This window comes from Chelon labrosus (genome assembly GCF_963514085.1).
Source record: "Chelon labrosus genome assembly, chromosome: 23".
NCBI lineage: Eukaryota > Metazoa > Chordata > Actinopteri > Mugiliformes > Mugilidae > Chelon > Chelon labrosus.
Genome location: NC_140356.1, coordinates 2,074,925 through 2,101,665, shown reverse-complemented (window position 1 = coordinate 2,101,665; position 26,741 = coordinate 2,074,925). Strand labels below are relative to the sequence as shown.

The 26,741-nt window shown below is 44.5% G+C and overlaps 2 protein-coding genes across 3 annotated transcripts in view; both read left to right on the top strand.

Moving 5' to 3' along the window:
- mpped1 (metallophosphoesterase domain containing 1) overlaps positions 1-26,741 on the top strand; it is a gene marked incomplete at its 5' end in the record, with an annotated part of 203,890 nt that overhangs the window by 64,113 nt on the left and 113,036 nt on the right. The window lies entirely within an intron of this gene.
- Positions 1-26,741, top strand: part of scube1 (signal peptide, CUB domain, EGF-like 1) — a 114,431-nt gene that overhangs the window by 65,574 nt on the left and 22,116 nt on the right. Inside the window, exons 7-8 of one of the 2 annotated variants that reach the window (XM_084572989.1) lie at positions 4,671-4,760; positions 10,339-10,455. In XM_084572989.1, coding sequence (XP_084429115.1) covers positions 4,671-4,760; positions 10,339-10,455 — 207 coding nt within the window. The remainder of the gene's footprint in view (positions 1-4,670; positions 4,761-10,338; positions 10,456-26,741) is intronic. The other variant, XM_084572988.1, reaches the window with a different exon arrangement.

The following is a 26,741-nucleotide window of genomic DNA, read 5'->3' as shown; positions in this document are numbered from 1 at the left end:
GTGTGTCCGTGACCTGCTGTAGTTTGATTATGTTGGCTCTGAGTCCATGGCAGTTAATACTGTAATAATCATTTGTATTTTGCACTCTCAAATTTAAAAATGGAGTGCCAGAATTAGTCGTTTGCTCTCTCAAACTAATCACCTGCTGAGTGCTGCTTGATTTTATTCTCTGAAATGACACCCTTCGGTTGGTGTAGCAGTAGCAGGAGCTAAAGCTAGTAGGTGACCTGTCATTACGAAACTTCATCTTCTCTTTCTCATGATATCTGATGCTAAACTGGATGTTGTTTTAGACCGTTTTGTTTGTTGGCTAGCTTATACTGGTGGTTACAAACTGTGTAATACAGTACAAGATAAACAAAGTTGTGCGGCCATGCAGCGTCCCTTGAGTCTATTTTGAGTTTGGATTTGTATGCGGACGCTATACTGTATATTTAATATTTTGGCTTTGTGAACAAATTGTGTCTGTTCATTTGGTCTGCACTGTAATTTATTGATTTGAGAGAATAAATCATTAAATAGTGCACACTTAAAAAAAAAATGTGTGGCATGTGCTGAAGAGGAGTTAGCAGTTGCCAGCTTTGTTAAGAGCAACAAATGCATCGTCATGTGGACGTAGACGATTTTAATGGTAGATCCGGATGGAGGAAAGCGATGGCCTTTGAATTCAGGTCACACAAATAGAGCTAAAAAGAGAAAGGTCTCTGTCATTTTCTAGGAGATTCGCTGTGTGTTTTGTCAGGAGTGAGGATAAAATCCAAATCAGTTAGAGAAAACTTGCCACATCCAGGATTTATTGGTATTATGAAAAGGAGGTTGATATCCGATAGCCAGCAATTCCTCAGATTTGGAAAAAGTTAAACATAACAAAATGTACCAAGACCAAGCCACAGTCTTATTTGGCTTTTTTTCACATATTTGGAGGTGATACAAACTCCAGAAAAGGTGTTCATAACACTTCCTTTTGAGGCAGAAATCCCAGAGGCAGTAATCGCCAAAGTTCAGAGCTTTGAATCAGAATTAGCCTCAACTCCTCTGCTGCCAGGCTCAAAGCATTTTCACACATACGCTGCGGACAATGTCCTGGGGTAGTCCGGAAAAGCCTTTTGACGCTCACAGCAGACGACAGGAGATTGTCTGTGTCAGATGGTTTCCCACTACTGGAGATTCTCTGTTTGATTTGGGTAAGAGGTGGTGCCTGGGTGGAGTGTGAGAGAGTCAGGGCACGACACACACCCGCTCGTTGTGGATTCTCCAGATAATTACCTGCTATATTCACACATGGGCTCAGCTGGCCATTGCATTGGACTACAGACTAGACTAAGGGGTCTGTGGAAGAGTTGGGTTAATGTTCGGTCCGACTGATTGGGAAATAGCTGTTCTGATATACGGCTCCTCCAGGTGATATCCAGAAATCCTCAGAGCTGCGTTGCATGTGTGAAAACGGCTTTATCGGCTGGCAGCACGACAGGTCAACAAATCTAATACCCAAATAATGAACTGCTTGGGACGCCATGTGACTTTCGTTTGCAAGTTCTGCTTAATTTGTAATTGGATGGTGTAAACCTTAATGAGCCAAATGAAAAAAAAAACTAACAAAAAAACAGTAAACTCTTCCATGTGGTTCAAAGCAAAGAAAACAAAGCTAAGTGCTGAGATTGTAACCACCCGACTTGAAGGCACGTAAGGCTTTCTTATTCCCCCTCTGTGGAAGGGGAAATACCTCGGGACTGTGTCAACGCTGCAGATCGCGCGCACGGACAACGGATTGTCTGATGTCATTTTGAAGTGCTGTCCTCGCTGCTGTGTTCAAACACTGGAAAAACACCTCCGTCTTTCTGTCCTCCTCTGTCTCTCACCCTCACCACTGGAGCAGATTGCCACGCTGCTTCGCGGCGGCGCCAGGTTTTGACTGCCACTAACCCTTTTTCTTTCCAGCTGCTTTGAAGAAAAGTGGAACGCTCCGTCGAGGAAGGCTGCGAAGAGGAAGCAGAATGAGAGCGGGAACCCTCTTCTCCCTCTTTTCCCAATGTCTTGTGTTTTCTCTTTCTTTCTCTCTCTCTCTCTCTTTATATTTTGATGAGAGAAAGAGCCTCTCTGTCTGGTCCAAGTGTCCCAACTGCTCTATGGGCCTGCCTTTAGTCCCTACCCACCCTTATACCTTGTCTATATAGCGCTGTCCCCCTTTTCCTTCTTCCTCCTCCTTCTCCTCCTCCTCCCACCTCCTCCTCCTGCTTTCTGGTGATAGCACCTGATTGCCTGTCTTGTCTGAGCATCCATGTTAAAACCAAATCAGGTGGAAGTAAGGATTATTCCTCAGTGCACAAGTGGAAAGAGTGACCCTAGGTTGGGAGGGAGGGACGGGATCCGGGGCCTTGTGTTAGACTCTGCGGTTAAAAACGGACATCTCAATTGCAGCCTGATCTTAGGTAGAGCTCCCACGAAAGCAAACCTAACCTCCTCCAACTCTTATCACCACCCCCTCATTCTCCACCTCCTCACAAGTCCCAAACGAAAAAGCAACCAAAGCGGAAACCCCTTTCCGGCACCGAAAACACTCCCTTTGCCTCGTCTCCATCCGTCAGCGCCCATCCTTGCTGGCTGCGCACACATTCATAGCGAGGCAGGGGCTTGCACTGCTCACCCTTCTTCGCTCTCGTAACCTGCTCCCGCTGCATGCATCCACTCACAAGTGCCACATCATCCATTCGTCTGTCATTGCCTCTTTCACTAATCCGTCCGTCTGTTGTTTGTCTGCTTGCCCAGCTGCATGGGAGACTGCATTTGTATAGTTTCCTCTTTTTTTTTTCTTTTCTCTTTTTTTTCTTTCATTTCCCCCTTTTGAATTGAAGTACATTTTTTTTATTGTTGTTGTTGTTTTAGCGACCCTGGTCCTTCTGTTTTCCTCAAGTGCATTGGTTTTTTTTACCATTCTCCTCCCAGCTGTAGTAGCGTAGAGTGGTTTAACTCTTCCCCCTCCTTGTCCTGTATAGGTCTGGCTCTCTAAAGCAACTCCCCTCTCCGCGGGCCTCCGACCGCCACTTAGTCCCATAGACTCTTTAGCAGTGAGTGGCCCGGGACTTCTCTCTTCCCACCCCTTCTCAACCTGTCTCACACATCCAGCCCTCGCACAGACGCTAACATTTTATCTCCCTCTATCGCCAGATTTTTTTTTTTTTTCACACACTCAGGCAAGCAGATGCTCAAAAGCATGCACGCTGGTATGCGCGAGCCCCTTGATTCAACAATCACACGCATTCACACGACCGCATTTCACCTCGCTCAGCACCAGAAAGCCTCCATTCATCCCAGAGTGTGCTTCAGAGAGTACTCCACTTTGTCCATCATGCGCCTGAGAGGAGAGAGGGAGGGAAAATGGTAGCGGGCCGTGGCTGGGGAACGGAGGGGACGTTAATTGCCCCCCCGTATCCACTCCCCCAACCCTATATAAGGCTGAGTGAGTACATCAAAGACCTGTCCCTTTTGCGGCAAGTGGCGTCCATTCACAGAGCGATGCTCATTCAGGCCTTAATGACTCAGGCCCGATGAAAGGCTGCTGCGTCTCGCTCCCAGCCTCATCATCGAACCCGCCATCCCCGGCGCAGCACATGCATGCTACTTTAACAGCCATCTCCAACCGCTGCCACCTTCCTCCATCCCCGCTCCCCCTCCCTCCCGCCTCCGCTGCCCAGCTTTTGGGAATGTGGTTTTGCCAGCGTTGACTGTTAAAGCCAGTTGTGATGTGTTCCATAGACAAACAGGCAACCAGCGCTGCCCCCAGACTTCCTCCTCCTGCTTTTTTATTTCCCCGCATGCCTTTCCTCCACTCCTCCTTCAAACCCCATTTCTCAGCGTGTGATACCCTCCAACCCTCATATATCTCTCCCATTGTGGGCCATGATGGGACTGATCCTGTCTTTTTTTTTTTTTTTTTGTCCTTCTCTCTCTTTCGCTCTCTCCTCCTCTTCTGTGTTTTCTTTACCCCTCCTCAGTCATCCTATTCTGAATCAGTTCTTCGAGCACCTCTCTCTCTCTCTCTCTCTGCTCCGTGACGTCTCGTGTTCTTCTCCTCCACCACCCCGTCTTCTCTTTCCTGTCATCATTGCCTCCTCCTGTCTCCGTGCCCACATTTAAGGCGGCCTGCCTTGAAATGTTGGGCGATTATCCTCCCCTCTTTCTCGTCTTCCTCCTCCTCCTCCATCCTAACGCGAGGGAATCATTGCTGACAAAGTGTGGCTGTTTGATATGGAAGGCAGAAACATCCATCGGCGACAACAGCAACATCAACATCAGGATCACCCCCCACACACCCCAAAACACCTCTATCACTGTTAAAAACTCTTTTCATTTATCAATCCTGAACCTCCTGCCCTCCCCTTCCCTACCTATTTGCCCACCTACCGCTTCATTTATTTTATTTTTATTTTTTTTTGTGAGCTACACACTGATCATTTTCATTTATTTTGTTTTGTTCTTTTGATTTGCTCCTGGGGGATTTATCATTTGTTTGGGGATTAACACTCTAACAGGGATTTTGGCGCTTCTTCATCGCTTCTTGCTTCTTGGCTTTGGTTTTTTGCTCAAACGCCAAGAGGGGCTGAAGGTCTGGTCATTTGGGCTTCTCATTAACCTGCTGCTCACTGTTTGTCCCCTTGTCACTTGTGTTTTAGAGAAAGATGAGGCTGCAATTGAGAGCTCTGAGTTCAATGCCACGTCAGTAGCTGATGTGGACAAGCGGGTGAAACGGCGGCTACTTATGGGTAACTCTTTTCTTCCTCTTTCTATGTGTTGCCATGGCGCTTGTGCTTGTACCCCCGACTCTACTCCTCCTCGTTCCTCCTCGTTCTCTTCTCCCTGTCTTTTATTTTGTTCAAAAAAAAAATAATTGTAAACCTTTGGTGCCCACTGTGTCTACTCCCACAGTCGCAGTTTTGTTGCAAGTGTATGAAAACGGACTGAAAGAGGTCAATGCTTCTTTAAACCCTTTCTACCTAACTCCACCTACGACATTTCTGGACGGCTCTGAGGTCTTCTATGTGACTAACATTTACTTTCCCAGTTACTCCAAATGTTCTGTAGTCCATCGTCTTTACTCACTAAAAAACACACACACAAAAACTTGAAATTGCTGTAAACTGAACTTGCTCCACGTTTACAGAAGTGTATTCCTATAACAATAGTCATCAGAGGGGGGCGGTGCCAATGAAAGGAAGCACTGAAACACTCATGGGCAGCCTGGTCCCTTCTTACCAAGTGAATCATCATAGGTTTTGTGTTCACTAAAGGTTTCCTCACAAACATCCCATAAGATCTATACCATCGAATGTGTCTTTTACAAATACCGTAGATGAGTGCCTGTTCTTTTGGTGGGATAATTTCAAATTAAACTGAAATAGTTGATGCTTTTGTTTCTGGAGCCTCTATGAAATATACTCAATTACCTCCAGGCATCCTTGGAGCACATTTTTGGGACCACTGATCAGCACTGACCCAATTTATTTGTGACTTCTTCTTTAGGTGTTCCAAAAATGCCAAGGATGACGGTTCGTATGCGTACTTAACTAGGTTACTTACTTAGCTAGCTTTCTGGGGTTATTATATTGTTTCCGCTTTGAGCTGCTCAGTCACACCTCCACAAAATCAAAGTTCCGACAAAACTGTGCCTTTTTCATCTTCTAGTTTAATCACATTCATTCTTTTACTTTCTAAAACAGAGGTACAACAGAAACCCTCCTGGTATGCACTATATACCGGTTTCATTTCAGCAGGTTCTGGCCAGCTTGGCATGAAGACAGGATGGAAAACCTTTGTGAACCCTCCCTCCCTGAACTTGACCTTTCTCTCCTTCCTCAGTTTTCACTAAATATTTTATTTCACCTTCACTGGCTAAACCCTGCTTCTGTTGTACCAGCATGTCTCCTGTCCTGATGGAGCCCAGATGTAGTTTTACAGGGGTGCCTAAACGATGTCATGTACATCTCTTTGGGATTACATGGCTGAACCTCCCAAAAGGATTAACATTATTTATTCCTACATAGCAAAATGATTCTTTTCAAATCAGCTACCCTAAAATAAGATCAGAGTCACCCACTGTAGCACCTCTAGCTAGTAATGCAACGTACTAATAAAGGCCTAAGGCCTGAAAGGTTCTTCTGACTCAGTGACTTTCATGTAGCCTTCAGCTTTTGGATGTTCAGGTAGTTATCAACAAATTATACTGTTGTTAAATGTGAAACTTAACAGTGACTTGGGCCCATACAGCTAAATCTTGTGAGAGCTCCAATACATGCCATGCTTTACAATTAACTTAAACAAATGCACTTCGTAAAGTAAATCCACAATTGTAAATCAGTACATCTCAGTAGTAGACATTTAGACCTATTGTGTTGCTGACACAAAACTGATAGACACATCGAACACAGAATTGATTGACAAGGATACGTGCTAATTCGTCTTGTAGCATATTTGGGACCCGTCCTAACCTCAGCCCTGAAGAGCAATTAAATATTTACTGATTTAGTCACTTTGCCAGTGTGCTTTAAGGGACACGTGTGCACGCATGTGTTTGCAGGGAGCACCGAGGTCACCCCACCGCCGCACTGGCACAGCCCGAACAGCATCAGCGTGTTAGATTTGACACTGCTATCCATTTGTCTGATCTCCTGACATGTGGCGCTCCTTTCTCGGCCCTCGCTGCCGTCACGCAGCACGAATGACACGAAAGTTACAGAGAAAGGAAGGGAACAAGGCAGACAGATGAGAAAGGGCTGAGGAGAAACGGGCTAAAAGTACTTCTGTGACATTTCCCGATGTTAATATTGAATGAGCGGCTAAATGCGGAGCCAGGTGCTGGACACATGTGAGCAGTGTGTCAAAAGAGAGACTCAGTGGTGCTACAGTGGCTGCAGCCCTGGATTCAAAATAAATCATCACCTCATAGCAGATGACTGTATATTTGTGTATCCACATAGCTTGATTAGAGGCCAGAGGTGTGCTCACTGACAGCTGACTTAGGCGCTATCACGAAGCAGAAAGGGACCTTGATAAGTGCTAAAAGGCGATCATGCCCCTCTTAACCTTTTTGCAGCAGTGCAGCAGTTACCGTTGCTCCGCACGATGCTTTAGTATACACTGCGTGCACAGTTTTCTCTCTAATTCTCTCCAGATTTGATCAGTGGGACATGTGTCCACTCCTTTCCTCTCGTGGAAAGTGGGTAACAGCAGACAGCGTTTCCATGCGAGGAGTGTGACAGACCTATGTATACTTACTGTACTATCTCTTGTTCCTCTCCTCCTATGTGACATATTGCAATCTCTTGAGATAAAGCTGCCGCCCTTCATCAGTCAGGAAGAGGAGTAGTATTCTCTTGCTTTCATCTTCCCAGGCATATGCTGACAATTCCTTCTTCCTCCTGTCCTCACTCAGTAATAATCCTAATCCGATTCATAACAACTATTTTATTGCATCTTATGCTAAGTAGTAAAAATAATGTTGACCAATTTGATTTTGTATTGTTAGACCTAATTAGAATAAGTATATATATATGGAATGACAACAAAGTGGCTCAACTAATCTCTGTTATCAGTTGACTAAAACAGTTGGAAGCACAGAAATGGCAAAATATGCATGTCACAACGCGTGTAATTTTTAATCCAAAATGTTCACTGTAATGTAAATAAGATGATAAAAGATGCCTAGGCATCGACTCCAACGGTTTTGATTGATCACTTAAAGGACAGTTGGACATTTTGTCAATGGGAGCTGTCTCAAATGCAGTTATCACATAAGTCCCAGAAGCCACCGCACCTGACTAGCAATTATTTAGAAGATTATGTAGAAGAAAGAAAGTGTTTCAGTTTGAATTTTTCACTCATCGATCACATGCACCTCACAGAACTTCGGTTTTAATCCTTCCAGCTGTCTACACAGGTAGTGAGATTATGCTTTTTTTAGCCATGCAACATGCCTGCAAAGCAAAACGAAGCAAAGCATTTTTTATGCTTCAAGTCTGTATTCATGCATTTTCTGTTTGTAACTATAGTAAATGCAAGTGATGCACACTCAGTACTTGCAGTGTTACGCATAGCAGATGAGCTACTGCTGCTGTGGTTTAGCTTATTTTGAATAAAAACAGAAAGTCATTTCAAATACTATAAATCTTATTCACGCCATTTCTCCTTTTACAATTCAGCAGAAAATACTTAAACTGTTGTGACACAACATGCAAATGTTAAAATTTAGTCTTATTTTAAAGTGAAAACTAAAAATACAAAGTGATTGTAAAAGTATGTGATCCCAGTCCACCATGTGAGATTCCAGTCCCCACGAGAGAGAAGTTGCATGCAAAAATATGCCCCTGCAAACCTGACTAGGGAAGAAATATGCAGTTTTAGAAGGTGTAGAGGCTCTAAGAGGGGGCTGGGGGGTGGTATGAGGGGCTTGTCCTGCACATCAATCAGGCCAGGCGGTCCGTCTGTGTTCCCGCTCCTAGCTTGGCCCTCGGGCTGGGCTGGGCGTGGTGTGGAGAGAGAGGGGCTCTGAGCAGAACTGTAGTCACCCTCGGCTAATGATAGGGCCCACTGTACTCAGTATAAATCACTCTGACCCATAAACACCACCTCCGCACACGTCAGGGCTACTCACATGGACATACACCTTCACGCTCTTGCTAACATTGTTTTTGACTGCATACACCTGTGGCCCGCGGACCTCGATGCAACGCACATTCTCAGATGCCCACCTGACAGAGGCCCTAGCTGGGAAGTGGAGAGGGGACAGAGGTCTGCTGTCGTTCCCTACAGGGCCTGTCAGACAGGCCGCCCGGGTGATGGAGTGTCTCCGTCCGGCCTTTTTGCAACACATCCTCCTACAAAACCTCTCAGTCTTATTCAGAAAAAACTCTTCCATTTAAGCCAAACATTTGAAATAGTTCAGCAAACTGCCTTCAGGAGAGACCAAGACATGAAAAGGACTGCAAATTACGAACACAGAGCTTTGACAGATAAACACACAGAGGAACAAATGGAGGCTAGAGAACAGAGATTAAGGGATGAAGCCGTGGGACTGATGTTGTTTGGAGCTGCATGAGGGAACACAAACAATTCTACAAATACCTTTCTGCTTCTTGACGGAAAGCATCAGCCATCTTGGCTCCACCACGTTTGTGACTCTGCATTCTGAAAGGGCATTATGCTAATGCCTTGACCTCTAGACGCGGATGTGCTTGCCAGCCTCAATGGGCTTTTCCTATTTCCCTCTTCACTTCACACAATCTTCTGGCATTTTAATTAAGCGGCAGGCGCCAAAAAGCGGGGGGACATCGCTCATTTACATGTTGCTGTTGTTCCGCAAAAGCTGTTTAAGTTCCAAAATGTCGTCTTTCAAGGAACTCAAGAACCTCTTGACTTATTTAGGTTTTTATTGGAAAAATTAGAGCAAGAACAGCGGAGGTTCCAATAGGTTCTATCATGTGAAGCCAATACAACGGCAATTTGACCCACCAAAAGCAGAGCGTTGGCTGAGTAAAACTTTTCTTATCAAACGTAGCTCAATGAATCCCTTGCAATAAACATGTGTCAATGTCAGATTTCAGCCTCCTCAGCACTTCTCGAGGCCCTTTGGCCAAGTGTGTGCTGAGCTTTACTAAAGCAACAGCGGCAGGGCAGGTGAGCTAGAGTTACCAAGAGCTTCGTGTTTGCTTTGGGATCAGCACAGGCAATATTCACAAGTCCCGGCAAACCTTATCTGCACCACGTACAAGAACATTTTTCAGGAGGAAAATATACACCCTGGTCCCGTCAAGTGTGCTCCAGTCTTACGGCACTCAATGTACTAACTTTATTTTTCATCTACTTACCTTAACCTTAACCTTTTTATTTGTGTTAACTGATTTCTTGTCACTCTTGGAAGCAGGACCGACCTCTGGGCCAAAGAGTTCTTCACCCTCCTTTGTCAGTACAGTGTCATGAGTTTTTGTCTTGTTGTAACGGTACACTGTCTATGATCAACCCTGATGTTACTCTCTGTACATAAACGTTGTCGTTGTTTTTTTTTATTTCCATAAAATATATAAAATGTCTTTTGGGGTGTTGTAATATAATTTCTCCACCTGTGCGTTGACAAAGCTACATGAGAAAACCCAAGAATACATAAAACCCTGTTGTGCTGTTGTCTGTTTGTATTCTTCTAGCACATGAAGCTTTGTCTCAACCCACATTACCTTCAGTTTTTTTTTTTTTTTTTTTTTTGTAGTTTCATGGTGTTTCAGGAGCAGGGGTCACATGTTAGCAAGCCGTTCATCTCTTTCTCTGTGTCCGTCTCTGTCCCGGCATCTGTAGAGACCTGCGCTGTGAATAACGGCGGCTGCGACAGGACATGTAAAGACACGGCCACAGGGGTGCGCTGCAGCTGCCCTGTGGGATTCACCCTGCAGCCCGATGGCAAAACCTGCAAAGGTCAGTGAAGACATCGACGTGTGAATGTGCGTGTGTGTGAGGTCCACGAGCTTGCCGTAAGGGTCAGTGGTGCATGGTCGGCATCGACTGAGCACTCCGTGTGCGCGTAGGACATCTGAGCCTGGTATCTGAGTGATCTAGAGCCAGATCCCAAAACCCACCATCCGCTTCACTTAAACTGCACTGTTCTGCTCACGGTCATTGGCGCTGCCGCTGCTTATTTTTGTTGGTCCTAGCAGCGGAACATTTCTCCACTTCCGATAGCCCGTGGTGACATCGATGACGGTGGTCCGAGGAGAAGATGCCACAGCGTGGGCCGTAACATCCCAAACAAATTATTATAGCGTTTTGGCTTTCCTCTAAACAAACCTGACCCGTGGGCGCAAGCTGAACCACACACTATGCTTTACGGGCAGCAGTGCTTTGTGCTCCTCAGGGCTGGACAAAGGAGCAGGGACCAGGCTGTGCTCTTGTTCACATATATTCACACGCTGAGAGAGAATTACTTCTAAAATTTCGCAAAAGTTTCGTAAGGGCTTACTGCCAATGTGTAGAGATAGAGATGGTAATGTTTTTTTGTCAGTTTGCCTTCATCTACAATCTGCGTTACTTCACATGAAGGAACCAACCCTGAGGGGCAAAGGGTAGAAAATTGTTTCTCTTAGATGAGCTCCTTCTGAGAGCAATTTGGAAAAAGTATTCAGAGTACTACTGTGGCTCAGCAGGTAGATCACAAACTAGGGGGTGACATGGACCACATACCGAAACATCCTTGAGCAAGACACTGAACCCTAAATTGCTCCCAGTGCCTGGTACAAGTGTGTTAATGTCTTTGTGCTTGTGTGAGTGAATGGGTAATAGGTAGAAGGCCCTATATAAATATAAGACATTTACATTGAGTAAAACTATAGTAGCAGTTTGAGTTATATGTGGAGTATATATTGGAGTACAGTTAGTCTCCAAGATGCTTCCAAGATGCCACAAGATAAATGATAAAGAGATCAAATAAACTAATAACAATAATATAGTATATGATATACACCAATCTGGCATAACATTATGACCACCTTCCTAATATTGTGTAGATCTCCCTTGTGCCTCCAAAACAGTTGTGACTAACTAGAGAATGGACATGGGCCTTCTGAGGGTGTCCTGTGGTGTCTGGTAACAGAATGTTGTTAGTGGGGGGCCTTTGGGTCCTATGGGTTGAGGGGAGGGGCCTCTGTGGATCATCCCACAGATACTTGATCAGCTTGAGATCTAGTGAATTTGGAGTTCCAGGTCAACACCTTGTGCTGTTCTTCATGTTGTTTTTAGTTGTTCCTAAACTGTTTTTGTGTGTGTGTCTGTGTCAGGCTGTATCCTGCTGGGGATGGCTGCTGCCATCAAGGAGTGTCATTGCTATGGGGTGGGGGTGCCTGGTCTGGTCTAGGTGGGTGCTACATGTCTAAGTAACATCCACATGAAAGCCAGGTCCAAAAGTTTCCCAGCAGAACACTGAATTATCACAAGACGGTTGTTGTGACTGATCAGTGAACGTGGTTGAGTAAAATTACAGCATTTAATTGTAAACTTAGTAATTAACAAATATATTTTGTCCTTCATCACATCACCATTTTAAACGTCTTTCCCTCATGGTCACAGACAGAATTACAGCCGATTCCAGGAGCTAATAACAATGTCCATGAGCCTGTGAGAGAATGCACACCTGCCCGTTATGATTCTGATGTGATGATCGCTTCACACGAACTGAGCGTACTGGTCGGTGTGTGCTGTACAGTAGCCATACTGTGAGTCAGGTTTGATGAGTGGACCAGCTTGTAGTTACAGAGAAAAGGGCAACGGAACTCCACATTCCTCTTTCACATAAGTAGTGGTTGCACGGATAGAGAGTTGGAGCTGTGGCGCTCTTCGCTGCCCAGCCAAACCCCACACGTAACAGACATGTTCTAGGAGACACAGGAATCGTCATAGCAACAAGGTTCTGGTCACGTGACAGCAACATGGCTGTATATGCATATTAGACTCCAGGCACCTTGTGTGATGTGTGTGCTCTTATAAATTGTATAATACCGTGTGTGTGTGTGTGTTCCGGAGAGTGTGTGTTTTTGCAAAATGAGTGTCAGGCAGTCTGAGAATGTGGCATGTAGGTGTGTGAAATCCTGGAGCCGGAGTCGTCTCAGGCCTGCCAGGCAGACGACGCGTCGGCAAACTTTGAGATGTTTGAACAGTGGGGCCCACGCTGCCCTCTCTCTCTCTCTCTCTCTCTCTCTCTCTCTCTCTCTCTCTCTCTCTCTCTCTCTCTCTCTTTCCCACCCATGACGTGCACTCTCACACAGACAGCACCATCCAGCTGCAGATTCAGTAAATACAGCGAACGGCGGGTGAATGTACACAACCAGATGAGAGAGATGAGCAATATGTTTACACGTTGCTCTTCATCTGAAGACATTTGTCCACTAAGGCTCGTAGTATTCTCCTTAGTTACATGTGAAAATACAGCAACAAATCTTAGCGTAGCGCACAGAAACACGTCCTGATCGTTCAGTGAGTGCCTATTACAAATCAGCAGGGATGTCGCAGTCAGAGGAAGAGTGGCAGGGCCCCAGCATGTTTTAAAAGTACACACTGTTACTTATCATGGCTAATTAGCTAATATAATGTTAGCCTGCTGATAAATGAAGCGGCGCTGAGAGGCAGCCACACAGAGTGAATCAGCCGCAGGTTCATCATCACCGTCTGCTCGCGCCACAGAGAATGTCAGGCGAGCTGAGTCCCGAAAGGTGTCCCTGACGTCCTTTCAAGCAGTCAGTTTCAGTGGCTTACACATAAACGTTAGTGGAAATGGAAATCGAGCTCTATTGGCCGGGCGGATGCATATGTTTAATCCATCCATTAGCACGGAGGGGATCACCTTAATTAATGAATTTATTGTAATCTCTGTTTCTATAAAGCCTTACTATGCTAATGCTTCTCCAATGTGATTCTGCAGCTAATTCATTTTTTTTCTTTATGGTTTATTACCGTTTATTACCAAAAATGGATTTTCCAAATGTGTTGTGTACTGTACGTGTCCTAAGAATGCTCCTAAAGCCTGACTAATCTATGTATCCCTCATATCCAAGAGGGTTTGCATGCCAACATCACTTTGCACGCCAACAGTGTTTGTATGTATGGAGTCCATGAGTGGTCAAAATGGCATGGATGGGTGGAGAAAGTTAAACCAAAAAAAGTCCCAAAACTTGAATGACTCTTATTTTTATTTGACAAATGTCTAGAATAGAAGAAATGACTAGATTTTTTTTTAGTGTATTCTAAAAAATGGAAACGTTTTGGCAACCCTTTGTGCAGCATCCTGCTCTATCAGGTATTTAAAGATTGCAGCGGCATGCCGGGAGAACACCTCCGCCGCTCCGATGTTCAAGTTCAAGCCCGGCAGCTTGTGCGAACACTTCCACTCTGTCTCCTCGGGTGATTTGTGGTCCTGACAGAACCCAGCATTTATAGTGGTGGAAAAATGAAAAGTTCCCCCTGTGTTTTTTGGGCCCGAGTTGAGTGGGGAAGATGGATAGGAGCGCAGTCCAGCTGTGCCACGCCCACATAATTTGGCTGTGGATCAGCCCCCGGGCTTCATAAATTCAGAGCTGAGGGGAGCTGAGAGACACATAGCAGGCAGCGTTCATCGATCAGTATCTATCACCTGGGCACCGAGCAGGAAGGCACGCACTTGGCTGGAGCCATGCAGTGGTGTTTAGGGTGCTTACTTCAAAGGCTGTGGGGAAACATGGCCATACTGTGAGTTCACACGTAGGTCTCTAAAGTGACATTTTCAAAACCTTTGGCCTTATTGTCTGACTCGCCCTTTTTAAATTACAAATTCAAGCCAATCCTTAAAGGCATGAAGACTGAAAGTTCTGTCCAGAAGTACTTGTGTGTCCCACCCTTGGTCAGGACACCTAAATTACCAAAAAAACATGGAATACAATTGATGTGAATGAATAAATCTGGTTTGCCATCTTTTCTTTTCTTTTCTCTTTCATATTTTGGCTCCGTAATGGTTAAACCACATCTAGTTTCACCTAGGCTTCCACAATGAATTGATTCAATTGATCAGTCTTTCTTTGTGGCTTTCTTTTATCATTTGTATGTATGCTGAAGGGATATGAGAAGTGACAATAATGAGGAATGAAGAAGGTTTGACAGATTCCTGTTCAGACCAAAAGATGCTGCAGCAGCATCTTCGACTAGGGCTGGTTGAAGGGCTAGGGTTAGTAGAACCAGTGTGATCCCAACAATGTACTGTCAATTAATGTCTTTGTTTGATTTAGCTAAAATGCACCTTTGTTGATCCCCATAAGGAAAATTCAAAGGTGTCAAAGCAGCACAGGTTAAGGTCGTATAGTTGCATACACCCAAACGTCATGTTTTTGAGCATGCAAGGAGGCACAGGCCTTCCCTTTTTAGGTCCTGGCTTCATTTTGCTGGTAGGTCTGACCAAGATTTTCTTCAGCTGTGTTGAGGCGTATTTATTTTCCGTTAAAATCACTTTTCAGGAGTTTTTGTTTCGGTCCTTTCTTTCTGCGACTGACGCTTCGTAAAACCTTGCCTACAGCGTACAGACACTGATCAATCAGTATCTCCTGCTAAAGCCTACACGTGTGTCCATGCGTGTGTTTGGCTGTGTTTCGACTCCGGTAGCACATACAGTCGTGGTCATGTCAGCAATATGTTGTAGTGCATAGACCAGGGTATAATCACTCGCATTTAGCAATTCACAGAACATAGTAGTTAGTGGCCAGGCTGCGAGGTGGTCTCGTCTAATGTCCCACTAAATTGCTTGATAGTGGCAGGCAGCTCTCTCTCTCCGCCTCTCTCTCTCTCTCTCCCTGTGTGCATCTACCTACCTCACTCTAAAGCCAAGGGGATGTGCCCTGTCATGCCTGTCTATCATAATCATTTCAATATAAACTATGTAGGGCATGTTTAAAACCCACCAGTTTGATAAACGCCCTTTCATCCCGCTGACAGACAAGGCGGTTCAGCCTCTCACGATGACAGACACGCCAACTCGAGGAGGCGTTTCATCACGGGCTCTCGTGCCGACAACTGGGTGAGAGAGACGCACACGGGGAGAGGTTGTTTTTTTTTTTTTTTTAAACAGTTTCCAGATGTTTGATTAGAAGGTTCACATTGCAGGGTAGATGTCACTGTAGCATACGTGTGTGTCCGTGCGCACTTCTGTTTTTGCGGGCTAATTAATACGCAGCCTAGTTGCATGTCAGTCTGCGTTTTGTGTGCACACACAAGCTCGTGGAAGGCATGACATGCGTGCGCGCGGTTGTGCGCGTTTCTGTGGATAGCGTGTGATCGGTGCACTGTGTTGTACAATACAGAGTGTGTATTGGCACCTGAGGCACGTCCCCACTGGCCTGCATTCCTCCTCTACCTGAAAAGACCTGAAAATGCACAACAAGGGCATGATCGCATCCATTCCCCAGGAAATTAATAGACCCTAACAGATGTCGATAAGAGTGCAATTTTCAATATGAAGATATTTGTATTATTACAATAGTAATAAAATGTCCCTGGTTAGTTTTGATGAGTTTATATGCGTGTGGCAACCCATCTCTAAAGTGCATTAAATATATTTTGAAGGACAGGTAATTGTATGATTGTATGATTTCTATCAACTGATTTACCATAACATGTATTCAGCGAATTTGTTGAATGTATCAGCAATATGTTCAACAACAACATAGAGGTTAGCGGTTCGATCCCCGGAATGTGCCACATGCCAAAGTGGTGTCCTTGAGCAAGACACTGAACCCACTGAACCCACTGCTCCCAGTGTGTGGCACTGGTGTGTGAATGTGTGTGTGCTTGTGTGAGCGAATGGGTAGATGTGTCTGTGACTGTAAAGACTACCAATAGGTAGAAAAGAGCTATATAAAAGCAAGGCCATTTACCATTTACCAAACCAGTGCACCTCAGTGCTACGTCACAAGCACGGCCATTTGATTTCATGGATGTGCATTGTCCAAGCATAGGCTACGTATATTTCCAGCCATTACATCCTGTCCCCTGACAACTATCCAGCAAAAGTTAAAAGCTTCCATGGAAGCTGGCATTACGAAGACAAGCTAACAACCTACACTTCTCGCTATGTGACTGTCACGATGTGCTCCATATCAGAGCTGATATTTTGAAGGGTACATCCACCAATCGTATACTTTTGTTTTGTCCCTTTTGTTGCTCGTAGTGTGACCGCAGCACGTCTCACAACTTTCCCGCTAATAGCTAAGACTACAACAGTAGCTCATCTCCCTTCTGTGAAACAAACCAAAACTAACATTACCACCTATCCAAGCAGATCCGCCGCATCCGTATTCAGGCTATTCATTTACATTCTCTGAGTTACCCTGCAGTTAGAAAGTCTCAATGATGTGGTCATAGCCCATCTTTTTCAATGTACATTGGAGTTCATTTATTCATTCATTCATTCATTCATTCACTCATTTTCTGTAACCGCTTGTCCTCTGGAGGGTCGCAGGAGGGCTGGCGAGAGCGGGGTACACCCTGGACAGGTCTCCAGTCTATCGCAGGGCTAACACAGAGAGACAGACAACCATTCACACTCACATTCACACCTACGGCCAATTTACAATCACCAATGAACCTAACCAGCATGTCTTTGGAAAGCGGGAGGAAGCCCACGCAGACACAGGGAGAACATGCAAACTCCACTGAGAAAGGCCCCAGTCGGGCGGTGGATTCGAACCCAGAACCATCTTGCTGAAAGGCATCAGTGCTAACCACCTCCCACATTGAAGGTCAGCATGTTTGCAGTAGCCAGATTTATCATTCTTCTTCCTCTTCTACTTCTTATGGATTTTCCCCTTCTGCTCACACTTTCTCGCACCTCCCCTCCCCTTCCCATGACCTGGAATACTAGAGCAGCTTGTCTACCTTTTGCAAAGATCTGGTTTAATGCAGAAAAAATGTAAATAAACACATTAGACAATGTGTTTATTTACATTTAACTGAAACCAAGATCTTAACTGACCACCTTAACTAAAGGCCCTTTGTCGTCTGAACCACAGATGGCAGTCTGGATGTGAACCCTGGTCCCTGGTGTGAGAGTTAAGTGTTTTGTTCGCCTTGTATAATTCAGCAAGTTTTGTTTTACTGAAACAAAGTTTCTAAGTGGAACGGATTCTGTGCTGATATAGTTTCTCTTTGTAGTAGCCTGGGTTTTCCTGCTGCCTTTGTGAGGAGTCACAGATCGGCGTGCCCAACAATCACGCTTGTCAGGCTGACCCAGTCATCACGCTTCTGTCACTATTACCTTACATGACTGCAGCACGGCAGGCAGTCCCCACTCGGGCCAAAGCAGGCTCAGATCACTCACTGTTTTATTGTTGCATAAAACTTAGAGTTTCCCTTGGCCCACATGCACCAGCGGAGTGCTTGTTATGAAACAAAATCGAGCGCTGGGGTCGTTTAATACCTGAATAAATACACGCTGCCTCCCGGCCTGATGTCTGTCATCTCCACCAGCAACACCCTGCGAAGAAAATCAACGCTCCCCATGAAAACTAGATCCCCTGTCCTCCTTCCGTAATTATTTGTGGAGGTTCAGGTTTCTGCGAATGTATTCCATTTAATTGCGTTTTACTGCAAATATTTGGTAAAACTACACAGCTCTTCTCCACTGTATGCAGCTTGTATGAACTGCACATTCCTACAAGCAAGTAGTTTTAAGTGACATGAGTTTTGTTCCCGGTTGATTTGTTTCAACCCGTTGTTTTGTTTTCCGGAGGATCTTACATGACAGCCTGACCCCGCTCTTGACCTCTGGATGCTGGGATCAGAGGTGAGGAGTTAAAGGATCATTCATGTCACCCTCCCCGGTGCCAGCTGGTTTAGGCCCCAGCGTTGATCAATTCGGTCAGTCGCTGGGTCTTAATCAGGCAGCTGAGCCCCGCAGAAGCAGCATCGGGGTCTCTTCTGGAGTCGGATTTCTTATTCCAAACACTGGGCTTCTCAAACGCAGCCCCGAGGCTCACAGAGGAGCAGGCGAGGGGGTGGCGGGCTTGTTTCCTTTGGCCCAGGTGGATGTTAGCAAGCCTTCTCATATGACCCTCAGCCTCCTCTGTGGCCAGCACAGCGCATGTCAAGAGTTCACATCCAAAATATCTACTTTGGAAGAAAAATCCATTCCCTGAAGGTCGCCATTCAGCTACCAGTAGTTTCAATTAAATTTCCATTCTGTTCAAAGCCGATTAATTGGGTTATTGATATTATTTGTCAGAAAATGTCCAGAATATTTTCTTTAACTGGTGCAAGCAGATTTTGCAGGAGAATTTTAGTCAGTTACTCACTGCCACGTCAAGTAGACTTGCCTGTCCATGAATGCTCTGCTCAAAATTTTTCATGGTTGCGCCATAAAACTCCTGAGTCACGGCGAGCCGAAATTAATCCTCTAGCGCTTTCTCTGTCTGTAAATTCTGCCAGAAACACTTTGCTCCTGATTAAAATGAACAGTACCTGTACATTTTGTTACAGTTCGTCCCAAATTCTGATGACTTGCTGTATATCAGGCCCCGTTCAGACCTTGCATTGACGTCCGACTTGGGCGATCTGATTGCAAGTGGCCAGTTTAAAGTACCCGCGTTCACACCTGGCATTAAAATGTGTTTCCACTTGTGTCCCCAGCCTTCACTTGAGATCTAATCTCAGTTTCACACTCTGTATGCAAATAAACACACATGGATAGATGATTTATATTTTGGAACAAGCTGTGAAGTCTCTCTCACTTACTGAAGTCAAACACGTTAAGTTAACCCCATGCCACTCCTTAAACATCAGCATGTTTGCATCAGTAATTAACCTCATGCCAGTACATTGTTAATGACAGAATCACACACAGTGTACTCATATTAAATAGTTTCACTTGTTTATTCTTGTTCAGATGTATTTCTTATTTAGTTAGTTAAAAGCTACAATGACATTATTTATAGAAGTTTTTCTGAATGAATGTGGCAAAACACCGTTTGCCAAGAGCACCACTGCTGAGTAGGTGATCTCAAATGGATGCATTGTGTGTTCACACGACCAAAAGAATGTGGTCTGATGTGTCCCACAGAACCTATAAAAATTGTTAAGATTGAATCATTCAATGCTTCCCAGGTGTATTTGTACTTCAAGCTAGTCGCTTGTTACCCAACTTCCCAGAATGGGTATTAATGCAATGGACATATCCTCAGATTTGATAGGAACACACAGTTTTTTGTCAGAAACCTTCATATGGGGCATCTCGGCTGTGGCTCGGTAGAGCAGGGTTGTCCAAGAACTGGAGGTTTAGTTGTTCAATCCCTGGAACATGACTGATGCCAGAGTGTCAGAGCATTTTCATATTTAAGAGGGTAGTGATTCTGACATGCACAGATCAGCCACAACATTAAAACCACTGACAGGACCACAGCCACTGACTATTCAATGTTCTGCTGGGAAACTTTTGGACCTGGCATTCATGTGGATGTTACTTAGACATGTAGCACCCACCTAGACCAGACCAGGCACCCCCACCCCATAGCAATGACACTCCTTGATGGCAGCAGCCATCCCCAGCAGGATGCAGCCTGACACAGACACACACACAAAAACGTTTTAGGAACAACTCAAAAAAACATGAAGAACAGCACAAGGTGTTGACCTGGCCTCCAAATTCACTAGATCCCAAACTGATCCAGTATCTGTGGGATGATCCGCAGAGGCCCCTCCCCTCAACCCATAGGACCCAAAGGCCCCCACTAATAACATTCTGTTACCAGACACCACAGGACACCCTCAGAAGACCCATGTCCATTCTCTGATGAGTCCCAACTGTTTTGGAGGCACAAGGGAGACCTACACAATATTAGGAAGGTGGTCATAATGTTATGTTTGATCGGTGTATATTAAATACTTGATTTTGTTTAGGCACGATGCAGTTTGACAGTTATGTCTAGGTAAGATTTTTCCATTTGTTATCTCATAACACTTAATTGGAAATATGTCACTTTTGCCACCCTTTCTTTACTTACTTTATCTTTTTCTGAGGGTTGTTAAATTGCTCTTAAATCTAATTCAGGTTCGCTTTAAAAAGATCCTTAAATGTCCTGTCTGAAAACACCAATTGTGTCAGGCACAGATAGTAGCAGAGCCAGTCTGCTGGTAAGAGCTGTGTGATGTTAAGCTCCTGGCAAAGGATGGAACTATTGATTGAAGACTGGAGTGAGATATTGATCGTCTAGAGTAAATGTCAGGGATGGATCCCGGGGGAATGGGCTTTGTGTGTGTGTGTGTGTGTGTGTGTGTGTGTGTTTGCGTGTGCAGGCCGTGTGTAGTGAAAATGACAAATGACTCTTTCTTCACAGGGGCAGACTGAGATGGAAAGTGTAGAACATTTCTGAAGGAAACATCGGACTAACAGACTTAATATGCATTCGTACGCATGAATGAATGAATGCTTTTTGCTTGGTTGTGTGATTGCTGGGAGCAAACAAAGACAATCCTCAGTGATTTAACCTTATTTGCTCACTGTCCATGTGCAGTCCAACGTGAAGAGCTCTTCAGTTAATTAGGAGCGTCCTCATTAAGAAACTCCCCTTGTAAAATGTCCTCTGGCAAGCCAGATGGTTGTATATAATGGTATCAAGGTGCCTATTCACGCGCACGCAGATTTGATTCATAATTTTATTTTCCCTTTTGCTTTTGAAACATGCAGAAGCCCTACATTTATATCCATGTATTACTCTATAGATCTACAATCTTGCTGTCAATATCTCAAATGCTTTTGGATATATTGTTATTCCATTTTCTGCAGACAAGTGGTTAAAAGATGTTTTGGATCTAAAACGACAGGCCACGGCCCATTCTCCCTCAACCCAATCTCCTGACTCGCCTCTGGTAGTGGTCCTCTTTCTCGTCTCTCCGAACTTTATCATTTCAAGATGTACGGGGGCTTAATGTATTTATTTAAGCTCAAAGCTTATTTAAGCTCCATTAAGGGTAATTATATACCCTGTTATAACGCTCAGACATCCCCAGAGTGGCCATTAAGTGTGGGTAGATGCAGTGTTCTGCCAGCTGCCAGAATAATTACGGCGCTGCGTCTGGGTAGACCCAAGGTGGTATCCACTGTTTTTACATGGCATTAGAGCAGAGACAACGTGGGCAGAGAGGGAGCGTTGAGGAATGGTGTGTGTGTGTGTGTGTGTGTGTGTGTGTGTTTCACATTTTGTGTATATGTCTCATTTGGTAACACGCCTGAGAGAATCCAAATTTTCTCCCTGCTGAAGCTTTCTTCTTGGAGCTTTTTGTGCCACTTTTTTTTGTACATTGTTCAAAATTCACCAAGCGTTGAAAATGATGATCTCTAGAAAAACATGTCTAAGGACTGGCAAGTGTGTTATTGTTGTAACCTAAAGAGAGAAAGGCAGCCATCCTTCTGCCGTCTCATAGATCCAGATCATCCCCGAGACTATCTGCACTGAGACAAGGAGACAAAGATGAATGATAAAAGCAATATCCTAGAAATTCAACAATGGAGAGCACCAAGAAGCTAAAACGAATGAATTACATTACATTTTGGGATATTACACGGTGACCTACATCTATTTGAATACATTTACCTTTCCCAAGCTCCTTAAAAAAAACTTTTCCCATCAGCCACAGGGAAATCCATTTCAGTCGAGCCAGATGTAGGGACAATCCCTTTAAAAGGCCACTGACAGGGCACAGTGGGGCATACAGTTTACTACATTTTTGCCGTGGCGGGCAGCCAGCTCGTTGTGGATTCCTGTCTCAGCTCCATATTTAGATGAAGAGTTCATTCAGCAGGGTCTCCGTGAGGATACAGAGTGAGATGATCAGGCCAGGGAGGCCTGAGTCTACCCTGATGGAAAAACACAGTGGCTGAGTTACGGGCTGGTTTATGAGGACTCCTATCACGCTACACTGAGGGCCATTTGAGAGTACGTATTGAGTGGACTTCTCTGTGCTCTTGCCACCACCTATTGACCCTCTGAGCAACTGGGTACTAACGGATCGAGCAACTTGATACTGCATACTTTTAATATATTTTAATGTGTGCATTCGTATGGGTTTGCAAGCCAACAATTTTCAACCATGGTCTCGAACAGTCTTTCTTGAAGAGTGGTCCGCGGACCAGTGGTGGTCCGTGAGTGACCCCTAGTGGTCCGCAAGGTGGCACCATGGCTAGTCAGCCCACCTTGGGATTGAACGTAGAATTCAATTATGGATCAGTGGCTTAGGAAAGCGTCACTTAAGAGAAACCCAAATGAAACATCTGACATGACTGGAAAGGTGCAACAACTTGATGCAAATGCGAGTAGTTCAGCCAAGTCTGACACCACCGCTAATGTTATAGCGAAGTCATCAAAAGAAAACTCGCCGCAAAGTTGTGAAACTGGCCATGACTGTGAAAAATCCACCGCTAAGTTGAAATGAAAATACCTCAGTGACGGTTCAGGTTTTTTTGGACTGGAGAGGAGGAGGATGCCAAACCACACTGTGTTTTGTGCTGTTAAATGTTGGCTAACGAGGCTATGAATCCCACAAAAAAACACAAAAACCTACTGGATTTTTTGAAAGAAAACACGATGAACTGAAGAAGCATATGATGAAGGAGACCTCCCAGTTTTTTGCACCTGGGGAAAATGCAATGGCTACAGGGTATCATTCTTGATTGCTAAAGCGAGAAAACCTCATTCAATAGGTAAGAATTTAGTTAAACCAGCTGCAAAGGTGATGGGTAACATATTGTTTGGGGGAAAGCCAGCAACGAAATTAACAGGATTCCTCCCTCCACTGACACCGTCCAGCGGTGCATAAAAGCTATGGCTGAAAGTGTTGAAGATCAGTTGGTGACACGTCTACACCAAAGCTAGTTTTTCTCACTACAGTTTCAATGAGTCTATCCGACGTGAGGAATGAGGCAAATCTGCTGTGTTTTGTGAAATATATTTATGCCGGTGGATTGCATGATGACTAGCCGACCAACGCCACAGGAGAAGTAATTTTTCACTCACTCAATGATTTCATTGTGAAGAATAACCTGGGGCCTCATGTACAAAGACTTGTGTGGATTTCCTTATAAAATGTGGCGCAGGCTCAGATCTAGAAGCACATTTCCTTTGTACATCCCAATTGAGCGCACATGTTGTGCCCGACCCCTCCCTGTCCACGAATGAGTAAAATAGGAAAAAAGAAGAACGTCACAGAAAGCGAATTGGAGATGCTACTAACTGGAGTGGAGGTGCGCAAAAATGTACTCTTTGGCAGCTGTCCTCCACGCGCCACAATGTTGGTTAACTGCATTTGCGCATCACATATGATCTGTACATTGATGGAATGAAAATGTTCCCTGATGACATGTACAATTTCATCATGTGATGGCGCTTATATATCAATGTGTGTGCAGTCGAAAGCTCCGATTATTTAATTCTCGCTGCAAATTGCGCTTTAATGTTGACCTGTTCAGATGCATTGTGGGAATTGCGGATAATTCCATCCCACGCAGCTGGCATGACTCTGCTCAGGGTCGACTGGCACAGTCCCAGTCGGTGGGACTAATTGTTTTCACATTTTTGACAGTTTCCCAGTGTCACCTCTAAGTGTCGCCAAAGGATCAACAGCTGTAGATGCCAGCACTTGTACGCAGGCACGAACAAGTTCGCGGACATTTCACTCTTGATACATCTGAACTTTTCCGTTAGTGAGTACGTACAGAATGTATTTGTGTGCACGCAACCTTCGTACATGAGGCCCCTGGACTTGTCAAGATGTGTTGGGATTTGCACTGAAGGTGCAACTACAATAACTGGAAAACAGAAAAGCCTTGTGGTCACGCAGGAGCACCAGCTACATCAGCAACACACTGTTGCATCCACTGAAAAAAAAAAAAAACTGGCTAACTACCTACTGTGGTACTGTACTCCTAATTCAAATGACAGCATTAACGTCTGTACTTGCATTTTCGCGTAGTATATAATCAACACAGACATAACTTGGGGGGCTGTCTCTAAGGAATCGCTGAAGAACGTGGCCATATGCGTCCCAAACCACCTCCAAAAGTGGTCAGAGATCACTCAAATACGTCCTCAATGCGTCCTGGGTGTGTTCACACCTGTACTTTAAGCTGCCCACTTGTGATCTGATCGCTCAGGACGGATGTTAATGCAAGGTCTGAATGCGGCCATAGTCATGAATCTAACTTAATTAGCTAGCTAGCTACATACACAATAACAATCTGTTAGCAACAGTTATCATTTCAAGGACTGTCAGCTAAATATGAGAAGCTTGCTGTCTGAAATCAAGGACACTGTCCAAAAGTTTGAATACATTTTTATTTTAATAGTAAATCCAGGACAGTTATTACTCTAAGGTGTAATGAGGGTTTAGCAAAAAGTGATGACAGCCCCAATAAGTTTTCTGAGCAATTGTCGGACAGCCAAGATGGAGGGGAAAAGGCCATCAGCAAACAAACTCAAGTTCAAGTTGTTTCAAAATAAAATGTGTTTTAGTGTTGAAAGAAAAAAGGCTTCTGGCGTCAAGCATTAATCTGACGTGCCAGATTATTTTTGGGTTCTTAACTCTATTACACAACCATCTGCAAGAACTTTCAACTAACAACACTTGGCAACTTTTGACAAACTATCTATCACCGTCTGTCATGGACAAAACACAACAAGCTACAGTCTAGCTGACGATTTGCAGGGAAGGTTTACGCATCAGAACGCACAAGAATCCAGCATTCCAAGTATCATTTAGTCTAAATGTAGTGTATCTAGTACTTTTACTACCTCTGACCCTCAGTTCATTTCCCCTTACTGTCTTCTTCTCGTCTGCCTTTGTTAACCCTTGTCCTCTCACAAGCGTCTTTCATCCCTTTTCTCATTCACTACTTGGGGTTTCCTTCTGTTTCTCTTTCTATCTCTCCCTCCATTCCCTCTCTCTTCTTCTCTGTCTGGTTTGCACCTCCCTCCTCCTTTTCTCTGCCTTCGTACTTTTTTGGTCTCCCTCTCTCCTCCTCCTCTTCTATTTCTTTGTGGTGTCTTGCTCGACTTATTCCCCGGCTCAAGGGCTTAGGTTTTAATCCCTCGTCGTTTTCATCACTTAGAGCACCAATCAAAAAGGGCTTAGTTTGTGTAATCTGCCGTACTATTGTCCCGTCTCCCTACTTCTTTGCTCCCGCTCCTCCTTTCCTCTTCTCTTTTCCTTCTTTTTCTACCTGGCCTTCTTTCACCCTACCCTCTTAAATCTTTCCAGCCTGTTCCTTACTACTCTCCCATCTTGAAAACTGAGCATTTAAAGAAGCAAATAGAAACGCTTTTTTATGATCTGGATAGGGTGCACCCACTCTAAGGGATGGAAGAGATACTTTCAACACAAAACACAGGAAGTTTGAGGTCGGCACTAAACATGCCTCGGGGGCATTTGCCTGATCATTATTTCAGAATCCAACCGTATTGCTGCACCACACCTGGTCTAGAGCTCAGGTATCCAGGTTTTATTCCACTGGGACACTTTATTCCAGGACCAAAAGGCTGCTTGTTTCTTTGAGAACCAATAAAATTCAAACTGCTGACAATTTTAAGGACGGGATGTCCAGGATGAGAGGTGTATAAGATGTTGTGCTGGTAGCTACAAATAAGCTAAAACCAGACTGGAACAGAGGACAACAGAGAAGACTGTTCTCACCTCTGTATGCTCGGCAGGATCAATCAATCATTTTGGTATAAGGCCAAATGTGAGTGTATTCATGTTTACCTCAAATTTCTGGCTTGCAAAGTATGACCATATCGTTTTATGATCTTTAGATGCTTTAGTTGTAATGGGCAGGTACTGTCAGGGAAGCTAAGGGAAAATATTGTCAGAAAAGTACTTGCAGATGCAGATAAAAATAAACCTTTGTTATGTTCATTAACTCTTTATTTTTATGTTTCAAATTAGTAGCATATGAGGACAAAACATTTAGGAATGTGTATCAGAGCTGCAAGGTGGTATTTCTAGTTTCTTTATTTATTGAGTTTGTAAAAACCCCAAAGCTGCTGTCTGGTTTCCATTCATGCTCCCAGTTTGACAATTTTTTTCAAGGGCACCTTTAACCACAGCATAGCTGGTCATCAAAAAAAAAAAAAAGACGACTGGAAAGCTATCACATATAAACAGATGTCAGTCTTTCATTGACTGCCCCCCACATTCTCAGTGGAGCATTAATA